General features: G+C 43.4%; 1 protein-coding gene across 1 annotated transcript in view; it reads right to left on the bottom strand.

The window, feature by feature from the left end:
- csmd2 (CUB and Sushi multiple domains 2) overlaps window positions 1-16094 on the bottom strand; it is a 232783-nt gene that overhangs the window by 138749 nt on the left and 77940 nt on the right. Inside the window, 1 exon segment of the mRNA XM_053446653.1 lies at window positions 15750-15957. Coding sequence (XP_053302628.1) covers window positions 15750-15957 — 208 coding nt within the window.

Genomic DNA, 16094 nt, shown 5'->3' with positions numbered 1-16094 from the left:
CAAAGCTCTTTGCGGTACAGTTTGCCATTCACACTGTATTCACACGCTGTATACACATAGTATAGTGTAGTATACAAACAGTGTATCTATGTGCAGCACTTTCTCTATCGCACATCGATCACATACTGACCGGTCAGAATTTTTTTCCAAGCACAGTATGTGGAATGGGGGAGACAGAGATCGAGCTGCCAACCTTCTGGATAGTGGACGACCCGCTCTACCTCCTGAGGCGACACCAAACATGTGATGGAAATGGAGTCGTACTCTGAAATCTGTTAAACGCGTTAGTTTATAATAAAGGGTAAATGTTAGTTTAATATGTATTATCAGCCTTTTACTTTTTTTCTAAACATTTACATTGTTAAATGTTTAATTTTAGTAGATACACTCATTATCATAATATGACATTATCAAAGTCAAACTTTAAAGCAGATTATGTGTTTAATCTTACTGCATAAGTGAATGCAATAGTTTGAATGAATCAAAACAAAGGGATACAAGCAAATAAGTTAACACTACTGCAGCTAAATGATGCATTGTGCATAATTTAAAGCTCTTGCATGCTGAGACTATAGTGGAAGTTTTTCCTCTTGATGACAGTTTATGATGCAGATAAATCCATATAATCAATATATTGTATATTTCAAGACAGTAAAGTAGACTTCAGATACGATATTTTAAAAATGTTTTACTCTTTAGTTTCTAATTAATTACAAACGCGTGTTTTTCCTTCTAAAATGATCAGATTTACCCAAAGGATCATTAATGTTTCACCATCTCTAATCCAGTTTAACTCTGAAATGGAACATCTATTGCTCGGCCCGGGGGAGTAATATACATCTCCTATTTATTTTCCACATTGTACAGCCCACAAGCTCTCGGTAGAATTGTTAAATGTTAATAATTAATGGACTCTGCTTGGATTCTCCTCGTAATAAACAATGGTTTGGTTTCACCACGGCTTTACATGAGAGGGTTTACAAAATAAACTCTTAACATCGTTCTCGTAATCGTCCAATTTTCCTTCCTCGTTATTAGATGAGGGAGATCGATGGGATGTGGCTGCTGCAGGAAAATAAATCACGGAATGACGCTGCGCAAACACCGTTTGACCTTGGTGTGATCTGAATACCCCGGACACATAACTTTTTTTACTGATGCTCAGCAGACTCTCGGTTTCGGTCGCCCTGCTGTTCTCTGAACCCTCCATCCTCCGCATCTCTTGCTCAGCCTTCGCTCCACCACCCCCCCCCCCCCAAACCTCTCACATCGGGTGCCAGCGTTTGTTGTCCCACGTCTCTGCTCCGCTGCCGTTTCCCTCCTCTTCCCTTCGCACCTTTGATGTCGGGGCCACGGCTAAAGCCTGAGCTAATCTGCTGTGGGGCTTCCTGAGCCGCAACCGGGCCAAGGGTTGGAATCAAGAACATGGCACAGGGGCAGGAAGGAGGGAAACATGAGGAGTCACTGAAGCGAGAGAGGAACACAGCAAAATGTGTCACCTAGAAGGCCCCCTTTTTTAAATGTGTTGTTAATGTGAAACAACTCTAGTTCAATTTTGGGGAAAAAAGTTTTCAATTTATTTTCCTCAGAAATCGATAATTGGAAATGAATTGTCGATGTCCTGAAATTACCTAGAAAAAATGGATCACTGCAGCGGCAACGATCTGTTTATTCCACATCAGCGGTAAAACTTCATCTCCCTTCAAGATTAATAATGTTTCAAAATAAAATCTGGTATTCATAGATCTGTCAGAAATGCATATTTTTCTATGGAAGACAAAGGGGACAGTTTCCCAGACAACCTGACAGAGCACAATAGGCAAAACAGATATATTTATGAAGCACCTATCACAGAAGTAGAGTCAAGGTGCAGTGCAGGGATATTTAAAACAACATGGAGAGGAAATTTAAAGGAAAATCTATTAAAAATCTAAAAGCAGAGTTTAAGAGATTAAAAAATGTAAAAGAAACGAAAAGGATGAAATCTGTACATAAGTAAACATAATTTGTTGAAGTGAAATAATACAAAAAAGGAATGAGAAAATAGAATTATGGTTTAACCTTAGACTTTGTAAAATAGCTTTTGTGTATTTGTGTATGAAATAGTTTTCAGTCCGTATAACATTACACTACGATACATTTCATTTAGCTGACACTTTTTTGGAAAGCAACTTACACTAAGAGCACTTATGTGAGTGTATAGTGAGATAAAGAGTGAAAGAAACCGATTTTAGAAGCTTTTAATGGACAGATGAACACAATGACAAGGCTTAGAGCGGGACAATGCAGAGTGGGCTCTGTGATGCGAGGCGTTACATGAAGGGTGGAGATGAAAAAAAGATGCGGATGGTGTGAGCTGTGAAGTGCAGGCGAAGAAAGGTATAAGAGGAGGGAACGTCATTGTGTCAGTGAGCTGCATGAGAAAAAGGAAGGATGGCAAAGAGGCACAAAATGTATTAGCTGCGGTGTAACCTATAGACAAGTCTCCACCGCCATCCCCATGGCTTCCACACCGAGGGAAGGGACGGTAGAATAATCCCCCGGCAATACCATTTATCTGCCTCGCCTCGATAGGGCTATTTATAGCACATTAAAGAGGTAAATACAATATGCCTCCACCTCCAATGCCAAACGTAAAAAGCACCCCTTCAAAGTAAAAGCTTCTAACAGGATCAGGCATTTTTGAGTAGAGGCGACAAAGGGGAAAGAAAGATAGAAAGAAAGGGAGAAAGAGAGAGAGAGAGCGAGAGAGAGAGAGAGGGAGAGAGAGAGAGAGAGAGAGGGAGAAAAAACAGCAGCTCTCTCAGTCAAAGGTTATCCAGAAACATATTTTTCCCATAAAATACTGACTGATCTTATCGGGGAAGAGGCACTTAGGTTCGGATCGCATTTTAATTTACACTGCAAAGAGAATTCATAACCATATGAAGGGATCAAAACGTTTCTACATTACAGGAGCTAATTATGGATACAATAGACATAATCCAAGAGAACCAACGCCACTGACCCAGTAATTTCACAAAAGCAGTTTTTTTTAAAGCATAAGAATCAGCCAATCGTATATTTTCAAGAGAAATCCTTGTCCTACATGCAATACATTAAGTATGCTTTGCCGCTAATAAGCCCACTTCATCATCAAGGTTTGCTTGTAAAAACAGAGAATTGCAATTCATAAAGGATTTTAAAAAAGAGGACAAAACTAAGAAAAGAATGCAAAGAAATGGGATCAACAGCACATAATGACTGTGAAATATAATACCTCTTGTGCACCAAAATTAGAAGATATACACAGGTTTTTTTAACACATGGAACCAGCTAAAGTAATGTGAGTTCTGTCATGTTCAACTATGTTAAATGTGCCAGAAACTGAGAAGTCTTGATAGCGTTTTGCATTATGCACAATAGGAAGAGAGACAACGCTGTGCCTCATTGTTCCCAAGATTTGAAAAACAAGTACACAAACATCCATGGCTGTTTTTGTGTCATCGCTTGGAAGGTCAATGTGCATCATTAAGTTGTTGAGAAAATGAGCAGTGTCTAGACTGACAAAACAAAGAAGCAGAAGAAGAAATGAACACGTTCTCCCAGGTGTCATGTTACCGTCAATGCCCACCGGAGCCGGAGACGTTAAAAACTCATGTCTACACTCAAAAAGTAACAATGCCTAAAATGACTTTATGGACTTTAACTGCATCTCTTATTTCCATGTAACTTTATAACAACTTGACTGATTTGATTACAAGTTAACTTGTGGGATTAATGTATTTATATATATGAGTTTAACCTGATTTAATCAAATAGACATAATTATAATCTAGGCATAGGCATCATTCAACCTAGAAGTAAAACATTGGATTATCTCAATTCCCATTGCAAACAATAGACAGATGTTGGCAGGTTTTGACCAGTTGGAAAGGGACTTCGAAGCAAATAGATTCTGGTCAGTTACACTTTCATGAAACCTCACTCTTACTCCTGCATCTGCAAAATATGAGGGTGCCATTTGTTAGGAGGCATCTGGCTCCAACATCGGACACGGCAGTGCAACTCAAACACACTCAATACAAGTTGCCAGCCATGCGGACCCACAGATCGCACACAGCACTCCATTATGCAGCATCCTGCACCCAGGGCATGTCGGCAGCAGTAATTAACATGACAGAGCAGTGTGAGCAAACAGACAGGGGGCGAGGATCCCCACACTGGCCTGCGGACATGACTGCCCTGCTCCCTCCACCACACTGACCGGGGACATAATCTGATTTAATGCCCTGTTGCTGTTTATTTATGGCCACACAAAAGACGGCGAGACAACAGCTTATGTACATGTATCCTTGTGTCGAGCAACAACACAGCCTCCGATCCTGGCCCTCCGTCAAGGAAACAGCTTCATCCCTGATTCATTTCATCCGTGCAAACAGCGCACTAATTAGCCATGCTAAGACAATTCGCACCGTTTTTTTCCCGGTTCACTGGCCACAGCACCGTCCGTAATCCCCCGTTATCACACAGTTGGGTGTGGGGGGGGGATAGTGAAGCTAATAACACCGTGATATTAGCAACACTGATCTGCGAGTGATAGAGGCAGGCGGCCCCGGCCGTTAATTCTGTCTGCATGAGCCCCAGACCAGACTAATCCCTATTTTTAATTATTTTTGTATTCTCCTCACCATCCGTCCTCCCCTTCTTGTCAATGTTCTCTAATCAGACCATCTAATTAAAAAAACAGGAAGGGTGGCGAGCAGGAAGCGTCTGTGTCTCAGACATGGGTGTGATGTCAGTAGCGCACATATATATATAGCACCTGTTGCTAGAGGGGCGATGATAGCCTGTGTTATATGCTCGAGTGAACTGCATGTTTTATCATGTGTGTGAAATACATGTGTGTCCACTTACTCTATTCATAATTTATGTTCAAAAACATTTAGGATTTACAGAAAAATCACAGTGTTTAAGGCTATATCCATACTTCTATGTTTTTGTTTACAAACAGCCTTTTCTAAGCAACATTATTTCTATCCACACAAGCAATTTAGTTTAGCAATTTCAGTTTTAGTCCCCGTCCATACTAAAACACCTGTAAACGTATATGATGTGACTGCTCATCTACACTGGGCAAGCACTGGCCTTTTTGCTTCTTAGTTGCAAAACAGTTGCTAATTGCTCGAATAATAGCTCATGTAAAGAAATGTTAATAGTTGTATAATTGTTAAATGCAGAAATGAAGTGCACAACAGCTGTTAGCAAACACAACAGGGTTAGTAATTGAGTATCCATGTTGGTTTGTACACAGGTGATCAAGGCTAGTACTGCTTCTTTTCCTCCAGCAGAAGGTCATGTGATACGAGAGTAAAGAATCAGCAAAGGTTAGAGTGTGATCCCGGAGCAACCAATCAGCAAGCGGTTTCTCAGTGCTTGTTTGCATACATCTCCGTTTATGGCCGCTGCAGACTATAACACAGCCCGAGAGTTTTCAAAATAAAACAGGTTTAGTATTTTAGTATTTTTACATTGCATTTAATGCATTTTGATATACCTGGGTGCTATAACAACTTAATTTTCCTCTGAGGATCAATAAAGTAATCTGTCCATCCATTTATCTATCTGTGTGTAGCAGAGTTCAAGCATGTTTAAACACAAATGCAGCAGTTAGGATGTCAGTGCTCTCTGGTGAGCTGACTAGGTCCCGTCACAGCAGACGCGTTAAAGCTTTGTCGAGATAAAAGTATTTTCCTCTGTCTTTGCCTCTGTCTCATTCTGTCAGTGGAGAAAGTGGGATTAAGAAAGATTGCAGTGCTGAGAGATCAATACGATGCCGACACCTCTCTGGTGCTATCCAAAAATCTCCTACCGAGCAAGGACCCACTTACAGAGGTGGAGGGGGGGGCTAATGGATCACACAACCACTGTATAACTTCAGCTTTGACTTTAACCCCTCAAGAAAAGCCTGTTGTATTTCCATAAAGGATGATTGGATTTTCTAAAACATAATAAAAATAGTGAATTGAATTCATGAGTCTCTCACAAAGCAACAAAATCACCTGCGTATAAATTCATAGTGAAAAAAAAACCCTAACTAATTATGTAATAAAAATGCAATTAAATCATAATTCACTATCCAACATGCAATGCAATAAAAGCAGAACGCTTAATGTAATGACATTTTACCTATAATGTATTATTATGTTTTACAGTTATTATAGGTTATTATGATTTGTGGCATTATTTCCATGAACATGTAATGAATTAACGTTTTTCTTAATTATTTGTTTGCATTCATATATTTTGATTGTATGCTCCAAGATGATCATTCATGCTCACGAGTTATTATGTTGTTTGTACAGAATAACTTACTAATAACTGTACAAACCAGCTGAAACAAGTTTAAACGACGACACTGACAGCACTTCTATCCAAAGTGCAGCTCAGGCTTTTTTTCACGGTAATCGACGCCATTGCCCGTCTCCCTTTCCCTCCACCTTGTTTATTGATGCGGTTGGGAAGGGTTTTTATGGAGGCACGCCGCCGTCCAGTCTCTAATCTCCGGTCGAGCCACGTTCACCCGAGTTCATAAAGGTTCCTCTGTAAATATATTCAGGTCGGCCGAGTGTCACCTCACACAAAAAAAAAGGCAACCTCAGTCTGATAAATAGGCAGAGGAGGGGCAGTGAACCAACACTCTTCAAATACACAAACCCAATCACAGAAGAAAACACACGCACACACTGTACATGTCCGGCTGCTCCAAAGAAGATTAAGATATATCACAAATCAGACCAGCACACACATCCCAGCTTAATTTCCCCTTCTTTCTCTCTTGATCCCTCTTTTTTTCTTGTAATACCGCAGCCCAATTGTGATCCGAAACTACAACACCGTCTCTGGGATGTTCAGCGTTTAGAGGAGGAGCCCCGCTGTGTGAGTGATGTGTCCTCAAAGGTGAGAGTGAGACAGACGCTATCGCTTCTATCGCCTGCATCAAGTGTCTGTGCTCTCGAGGGGCCACGATGACTCAGCCTTCAGGACCAAGGGCACGTGTGTGATGGCTGATTCGTGTGCGGACCGACGTCACTGTGAGTTCTCTTTAGTTTAAAAATAATCAGACTGTTTCATTCTGCCAGGGGTATCACTCCACTGGTATCAGCACAGCGGCGTTTGAGAGAACAAAAGCAGGCTGATTTGCATTGGAACGAAGGGGGTATCATCGGACGCCCTTGGGTGATGTTGTCACATTAAGTTACCAATCAAGACGGCGGCATTTTCAAAGTGAAGGCTGCGTATGTGGCGTGGTTCATGCCCTTATTTTGAAGTTGCCGTGTGAAAGAAGAATAAGAAAAGAGGAGGTTGCAGACAGAGAGCAGGGAAGTGTTGTGGTTGAGCAGTGACCCAGATCAGACTGTGACATCCCCGTCCACCCAGGGGACACTCAGGGACAAGATGTTCTGCTGTTACTGCAGCACGGCCAAACTGCCAGCGAGGGTTCACCTTTAAAAGTCAGTTTGTCTTCTATTTGTCTCTATAAAATGGTGTTATCAAATGAAATGATTTATCTCCTTTCCATTTCAAATGTTAAAGCTTCAGTCCACATCTCGGTGGCAGGTGAAGCACATTGTAATGCAGAGTTCAGATGACACAACTTTGAAAGACGTGGGATCACTCAACAGTTGACACGACGCGACTTGGCTTTGTGTGAGCGAGAGTTTGTATCAACAGGTGCAACCCATGACCAGTCGCACAACTACATTTGATCCTGAGAACACAACATTTTTTTGCCTACTATTAAATACATTTCTTAGGTACCTCACACAAAGGCAACATGGACTTAAATAGGCTGTAGTACTGCAGATTATTTGTTTAGATATATTAAGCCTGCTTGAAATGTACAGTCAAGGCGATGTCCTGGCGACCTTCCATTGAAGAGTTCACAAATTGGCGATCCAATCCCGATTTGTCTCTTTTGCTATTGTTGCCAACTTCCGAAAGTCGTCTGCGAGGGAGAAATGTGGCTAAAAACTGTGGGTCACTCCGACATAACACATCCCGAATAAACCACAAAGCCTCTGCTCTCTTTCCGTTAAAAGGTTTTAGTCGAGGACAGGTGCCATTAGTCAGTATGGTATCCTGCTTTAAAGGACCTGTTGGATTTTTCATTTCACTCCTAGAGAACCTCCTCAAGAGCAATGTGTGTGTGTGTGTGTGCGTACAACCACACACACATCCAATAACACAAGCGGATGTAAAGCAGTGACTTGGCATTAAAGAGCTGTGTGTACTTGTCCTCCCTGCCCTGCTTTTACAATCTAATTGCCGTATAGCCAGTGTCCTCTGCAACCGACCACCGAGTGCGTGTTCCTTTTCCTCCTAAGCCTCTCCCCCTCTCATCCCTTCCTTTTCCTATTAATCCATCTCGGCTAATTACTGTGATTGATTAATCGAGTGGTGTGACGTACCCTCGCAGTCATGTAAAAATTAAAGGCACGACAATGTTGCAGGAAACAAGGGATGTTGCAAGGAGCTGAAACACAATTTCCAACGCGGCCATTATTTTTCTTTTGATCACGCCATTATAAATAAACCTCTGAAGCGAGCCCTTCTTCATTAGGTTAGCAGCACTTGGACCAGGAAGTGAATCAAGGGATCAAAGTAAACAGCGGGATGAAACGTCAGCGGAACCGGGACAACAACCGGTTTCTTAAAAGTGACAGATGATGAAAGATGCCGGGAACAGGAGATTAATTGGGGTTTTGAGTGGGTTGACCCTTGAGACTTTCAGTTTGAACAGTTCCACGTGTCATATCCTAACATGATTAATCAAATAACACAAGACACAAGACAGATGACACTGTTTTGTTAGCGGATAAACAGGCCCTGTGATCCAATGTCCTAAAGGGCAGATATAAGCGTATGGGGGATTACAGATACAGAGAGAACAGTGAAAAAACTTGAATAAGAGGATATTTCTCAAATAATATTATTTTATACAGCCACAAATATGAGATTTGCAAATCTGATATGCAAGATGTCACAAGATGCCACTTTTAGCTTGAGAAACGGTGCATCTCAGCATAGCCGTTTGCAGAACCCGGGCGCCAACGTGCAGGGCTTCAAATCTGTCTCTGTGTACAAATCAAAAGCTATTAGTGAATCTGTGGGACTGTTAAAAAGCGACAGATTGGATCCCAGTGGTGCAGTGCTTAGTAAACACAACTAAAGAGACACCCAGTCAGCGCACACTGATCTGGCCCATTACCTCTAACCTCTGCGTGTTCTCTGGTCTCAGTGGGATCGCGGGGGAGGTAACACATGGCTAGACACAGTCACATCCCTATCCAGGCTGCCTGCCCCGGGGGAGCCGGTTTATGGGTAACACTAAATATTGCAGAGTAAATTGCCCCGCCTGCTGTTTCTTACCACAACACAGACAATCAGGGGCAATCAATGATAATTAATCCTCAAGACAAGGATGAATCTGCGGAATCATTTTGACAATATGACCAAAAAAGTCGCTACACTGAGGTAGATACACCACGTGGGTAAGCTTTGACCCGTTTCTGCTAACCTTGCTCTCTAAACTCCAAATCCCCTTCTCGTCTGCCGCTCTCAGCTTGAGCAATGTGACAGAGCGAGTAACAAAGTGCAGAGTGCTGCGGTGAGCCAATCTGCGGCACAGCACCAGGTGTTGGAGATAATGTTCCGCCGGAGCATTTCTAGGCGGGTGGTGCAAAGTTCATCATGGCTGCAGTTTTTGATCGATGGCACGTTGCAGAATGAGTCTTCAACCGAGTGCTGTTGTTAATAAATCCTGACTCAGACAAACATACTTTGGGGGGGGGGGACGTGGCGGCAAGAGAGCGGCAGCGACAGCTATCGATCCACCAGTCGGGCACAGGCCAATAAGGCAAACTATGGTTTTGGATGAATAAAGCTGACAAAGCAGGAAAAGAAAGTGGAGAAGGATGAGAAAAAAATCTAAGAAGACAGCAGAGCTGATGTTTTGAAGAATTGGTCAAAATAAAGTTAAAATGCCTAAACTTGTTGTTTTATAGATGAGCATCCGATATTCAGGTGTAGTAAACAAATTCATTCCTCAGGTTAAGTCATTACTCCTTCCAACATATAGGCTATAAATGTACATATGAATGTGTATATATATATATATAAATATACACTGTTTATCTGTTTGGCAGGAAATCCAACATACTGTGTGACTAATAACACCATAAATGAATCAATGAAGCTATATATTAATGGAATATGAAATCATATATGGGCACAGTTAAAAAAAGTACAATGGTGCAAAAAGCTCTACTGTAGGTTCCCATTGGAATTGTAATTATGATTTAATTGTGTTTAACTCACAAAAACATTGGCGATTTTTATTAAAAACAGATAGAAAACAAAATAAACACAAAAAGACGATGGTGACTCCTCAGGTTCTGCTAAAGCTCTGAAAGCTGCATCATGCTTTAGTCATAGATGAGTCGGGAGAGTGGGAGAGAAAAGGACGAGAATCTCGATGCAGCGCGATACGACACGATCTGGGGCCTCCTCTGTTATGTTGTGTTTGACGTGATGAACTGTGACGTGCGTCAGGGCTCCACCAACATCCCTCACATCAGCCGTGAAACATTTCCATCTCGAACCCAAAGTTTATCTCTCCCGTGAGCCCGCTGCATTGTTAAGTTGGGAGAAGTGCAGTTGGGAGCTTTTAGACATGCACATCATCCCCAGTGCAGCAGACATGCAATGCTAGGGGAATACGTGGGTCCTCCGTGACTGTTTGTGAATCCACAAATCAAAAGCAAATCTCCTGACATGCTCTGCACGAACACCTTGGTGGTGCGTCTCTCCGAAATCAGGGAAGACTTTGCCGAACTCGGCGCACGCGATTCATCCTCCGTAGTTTGCTTTTGTTTTGGGACGAATTGCATGTTGGTTTTATGATGAGAGCCCCACTTACAGTAAATGGCTTCGGAATGTATAATGAAGGACTGTAGACTTTCATTAGACAATCAGATCAAACTACCCACTCAGAGGCTTTATGACGCCCATCGAGCTGGGAGGGGGAGAGAGAGGGCGAGAGACAGAGCCTCCGAAAGAGAAAGAGAGTGAGAAGGAGAGAATTGCCAGAGTCAGAGGCTCCTAGACGTGACCCGACTGATGATGTTGCAGTGAATTACCGGAAAAGCTGCAGAGCGAAACACTTCCTTTACTCCGCCGGTCTGAGTTGTGAGAAACAGGCTGCAGTATAAGAAATAAATAAAAGTAAATAAAAGAAATGAATTCAGCATTCTGGCAGAGAATATGCGCTCACTCAACTATCACACAGGAACTGTTTGCAAACACATCAATGCTAAGTTTCCTCTGCCAATGCTCTGTATTCACATAACCGCCTTAGTGGCTGAACATACATTAAACAATGTTTTCGAGCGGGTGGATGGGTGGATAGCCGCCGATTGTTGTGCTGCCAGGAACACATTTGTCATAAGATGTGTTTCATAATGGGAAAGTGTGTGATTGGCAGCCAATGGCTCATCGTGGAGTCCCGCTGGGAGAGAGTATGGAATGAATGTGTTACCCCCCCATTGTGAACAGCTGTGATACATACATTTGCCCGCAAATCTGAAAATGGGTCACCTAAGGCAAATTGAAAGTGATTTTTAAGCTGCAGTCAAACCCAAACTTGGATCTCATGTGGCAAAATTGTGAAAGAAAAAACTAAAAAACTAAAATCTAGACCAGACTCTTTGGAAACACAAAAACAAAAGTTGAGGCATTTATCCGCAGAAAAAATGAAACCTACTCATAGTGATGTTAGTCCCATCGGAAGAGAGAGAAAACAGCCCCTGGACTTAAAAAGCTGCTCCGAAGACAATTGGCTCACTCTCAGGTGAGTCAACCTAACAGCCAATCAATATATATCCAGTGTTCTGTACTCTGCTCCAACAACTCTTTATCTCTCTCACACACAAACACACACACACACACACACACACACACACACACACCCACCCTCCATGGCTTGGGACAAGATGACACGTATCAGCGCAGCAGAGATAATCTATATGTTTGCCAAGTGTCAGTATCTCGGGTCCAGTGGGTGCACGGTTAAAAGAGAGAGGGGAGCGGATTGGAAACTACCTACAGAGATCACAGATCATTGGATTCTCAGATCTCCAGAACATGAAGAAATAAGTTGCATTTTACCCAGCGGGGCCTTCTGTTGTCAGCGATAGATGCAAGGAGGAACAAAAAAAGATGAGGGAAAGGAAAACACTCACAGGAAATAGAGTTGGTAAAAGTTACTGGAACGAAAAGCAAAGACACAAGTTTTGTTTTTGGAACACTTTCTGTAAAATGGTGCGATCACTGAACTGTGACGTGGGATTTTTTTCACAACAGAACGCAATTTTTTGGGGGTTTTTTTTTTTGTTTCAACCGAGGGAGTAATGCCAATATTCAGAGTGCTTTCAACTACAGACTCCGACACTTTATACTTTCTATTTGCAGTATCCAAGGTGCTGCGGGAGTTCCTTTCATCATCTCGAGGGAGTGCTGCTGGTGGATGAAAATGGATGACGGGGATGTGCAAAAACAATTCTGCGCCAAAGAAAATACAAGTCAAATAGCTGTGAGTTCCACTTAGCAGCGAGCAGGCGAACGAGCATCTGGCAATTGGTGAGCGTCGGGCGTTATTTACATTGCCTCAAAGTGGATGGTGATGGGGAAGAAAATCAATGAGGATACAAACAGTGTAATCGCAGAGTAATATGTTCCCCTGGGCGAGCGGCGCCGAAGACGTCCTGTCAGGGTAATGCAGAGTGGAGGTGGAATTCAGTCGCTGTTTTCACCAGCTCATCCCACTGCCACATTCAATACACATGCACAACTCGGTTCCTGAAGTCGGCCTGCGAGGCTGTCTCTTTCCCCCGCTGCCTTCTCAGAATGCCAACGCTGCAGGGCCGCCAATCAAATCGCCGGCTGGCACGGTAAACAAGCGCCCAAGTGAGCGAGATCAGGTTCACTTATGCAAAAGGGGTGAGGCTGGTGATGGTGATTGATGGTGTTTATTCTGCTTCATTTTCCTCCGATCAAAGCACGGACCCAGACACAGCAGGAGTGTCAGGAAGCCCACTCTCTCTTGAGCTGTTGTGGATCGATCAGCAACACGCGGCTTTGACCCTGACCCTTGGCCTCCCTTCTTCTACTGGAACATTCAACCTGTCTGTTCAGTCATTACTACACCTAGAACTCCCCCACTGATTGATGTAAGACTAACCAGTTGGATGGTGGGATGCTTTCAAAAAGCCAGGTGGAAGTCACATGCATTCTCTGACAAAAAAAGATTCCATGTACAATCACGTTTAAGAAGATGATTTGAATGAAAGGTCAAAGTCACATTTAACAGCAAACCTGACAAGATGAAATCCTATCAAATATATAACTTATCCTTGTACAAACCATAAACTGTTCAAAGAGATAGACGACATGACTGCCGAGGCTTTAGTGGCTGGCTGCAGCACGGGGCATAAGACCTGCCTCCTCCATGTTAATGGTAACGATTTTGACCAAAATATAAAATCTCAAAAGTGGTTTCTTTTAAATTTGAATGTTCTTGTCACACCAATGTAAGTCCAATTTATAATTTTTTTCGAGAAAGCTTGATTTGTATTGGTTATTTGATAATAAGTAATAGAAATGGGGTTACATATCACAATGGACAGCTGAGACTGACTTTTGATTGGTGGAATGCGTCGACAGTACCTCGCTGCCAAGGTTCCATCCAATGATAGCTACTTTGCAGTCTGAGACTCCAAATGTGCAAGATGGTGGCGTTTGTATCCAGAACATTGTAGCTTAATTGCTGGATAGTGGGAAGATACAGCGATGCCTCCTCCCTCTTCATATTCAATCTATGGTAAACCTGTGAGACCAGTCCAATTATACGGTGAGAGAAGGAGGGAGAGAATAATCCTCAAGCGCCACAGTGGGGAGGGCTCACAGCCGTTCACAGAGAGGATGTGAGCTTTAGGTCAGCACCATCATAGCGCTCCACCTGACCTCTCTAATTATCCCCCGGTCGGAGAGCCGTAAACCCTCCACCCCATCTACACAATTCTCCACTTTCATGTCCATCCTCTTTTCCAAAGGTCCTGCACTCCTCTCCGCTCCTCTCCTCCGGTGCCATGCTCTTTCTCACTCTCTGACCCGGTCGTCTCGTTCGTCCATCCCAACTGCTCCCGGCTCGCTCCAAAATTAGAGATACACAGCTACTTAAAGAAATTAAGTGACTGAGTTAAAAAAAGGGCTGGTGAGTTTTTTATGTTTTGGGATGAGATGTTTTTGAATTCAAACTTTGTGCGGGTAAAACTAAAGCCGGTATGATTGAAAAGAGAGGAAACAATAGAAGCAAGCCAGCACGTCTGCACCGGGCCCTCTGTCCCCTGTGCTGCCATTTCCTTGCAATGTGCGTGATCAACTGTGACTTGTGCTGCACCGCTCTTGCCAGTAGCCCTTCTCCCTTCCTTCAAGCCAGTGCAACCTCCCTGCAGGTGCGCTGCCATAGGCGCCCCCGGTATCACATCACATAAACACAAAAAATGACGGCGCCTTTTGAGATCCGGGCGTCCCTCAAGACAACAGAGAGCAAATCAAAGTGTGGGACAAGAAGCTGATGACATTGTGAAACATGCAAGAGAAGCACAGTCAAGCTGCCGTCTGCGAGAGTCCAACCCTCAGTCAGCCGTGCAGATATTCAAAGAGACTTCAACACCAGACTACAAAGCACGATTCTCAGTCATTCAATCAAGCTCTCCTGGGGAAGTGTCATCGCCTAACCGAAGAGTGAATGAGGGAAAGTGACACGAGTTTCCCTGAGTCACTGGGAGATGACTCCTCACCTATTCTTTCTGAGCCTGTTTGCTGTATCAACAGTTCTCCCCCCCTCTTTTCTAGGTCTATGTGCATTTCAAGTGTTTAATAGCAGTGCCACTGCTCTGGATTGTCCCTTGTTGATCCAAACAGTCAATCTCCTGAAACTAAACCTGCAATTTATTCACTTTTTAATCCAAGACAAAGGAAGTGCACTGGATTTGTACCCAATGTGTGTTAAATGAGTGGAGGAGTTGTGGCAAGACATTGTGTGGAAGAGTGCGTCTGTTTGTGCAAGTTTTGATGAGTGCCAGGACAAATATATCAGTGTGGCGGAAAGTGTGAATACTTATTTCCTTTTGGGCCCATATGGGTTCCACAGTGTGCAAGAGAGTGTTTGTAAGTGTGTGTGTGTGTGTGATGTGGGTAAAACGACACTGTGTGGCTGGCAGTGGTAATCGAGCTCACTAATTACTTCCCGAGCTGAGAGAGTTGTCAGAGAGAGGAGGAGCTGCCGCAGATGGTGAGAGACCTGCCAGGACATCGGAGCTCTTCATCATTAGAGGAGAGCATGTGTGTCTGTGGGAGACTGAGCAATTGACAGAATGAGTGAACGGCCAAGATTGAGTGTTCAAATTCAACGGAGAAAAACCACAGACAACATGATACAAAACGCTTTGAACAGAATCTGATGACCCTGATGTTAGGATCTGTTGTTATTCCTCTTCTGTTCCCCACAGACAGCAACAGTCGAGAGGATGTCACCCTGCTTTCCACACCTGGCCCCCACCATCATATTCCAACCACCTCATTCCTTCCCCTTCACGTCCCCAGCACAGTTCACACTCCAGACCAAATGCTGCGGGCTGAAAACTCACCACTGCGAGGAGCCGTCTGTGCCGCTGACCTCCAGCAGGTCGTAATCGTCCTCCAGCTGAAAGTCGGAGAACACCAGGGCGATGGTGTCTCCCGGCTCCGCCAGCACCGTCCAGGTACAGTCGGCGTTGTTGTTGTACACGGTGGGATAATTGGGAGTGGTGATCACCCCGCTCTGGCCTCGCAGCGTGCCCCCGCACCCATCATCTGCTGCAAGAGAAAGGAGGAGAGAGCAAGGATTACTAAAACAGGGAAACCAAATATAATCAAAGACGTGTGATGCAGAGGTAATGGAAGGTGAAGAGAAATATGGAAACAGCGAGGGTGGTAAAAGGCAAATAAACACA

The sequence above is a fragment of the Pleuronectes platessa genome, chromosome 18, assembly GCF_947347685.1.
Source record: "Pleuronectes platessa chromosome 18, fPlePla1.1, whole genome shotgun sequence".
NCBI classification, from domain to species: Eukaryota; Metazoa; Chordata; class Actinopteri; order Pleuronectiformes; family Pleuronectidae; genus Pleuronectes; species Pleuronectes platessa.
Note: the sequence above shows the minus strand (reverse complement) of the source record. Positions and strands in the feature narration are given on the sequence as shown.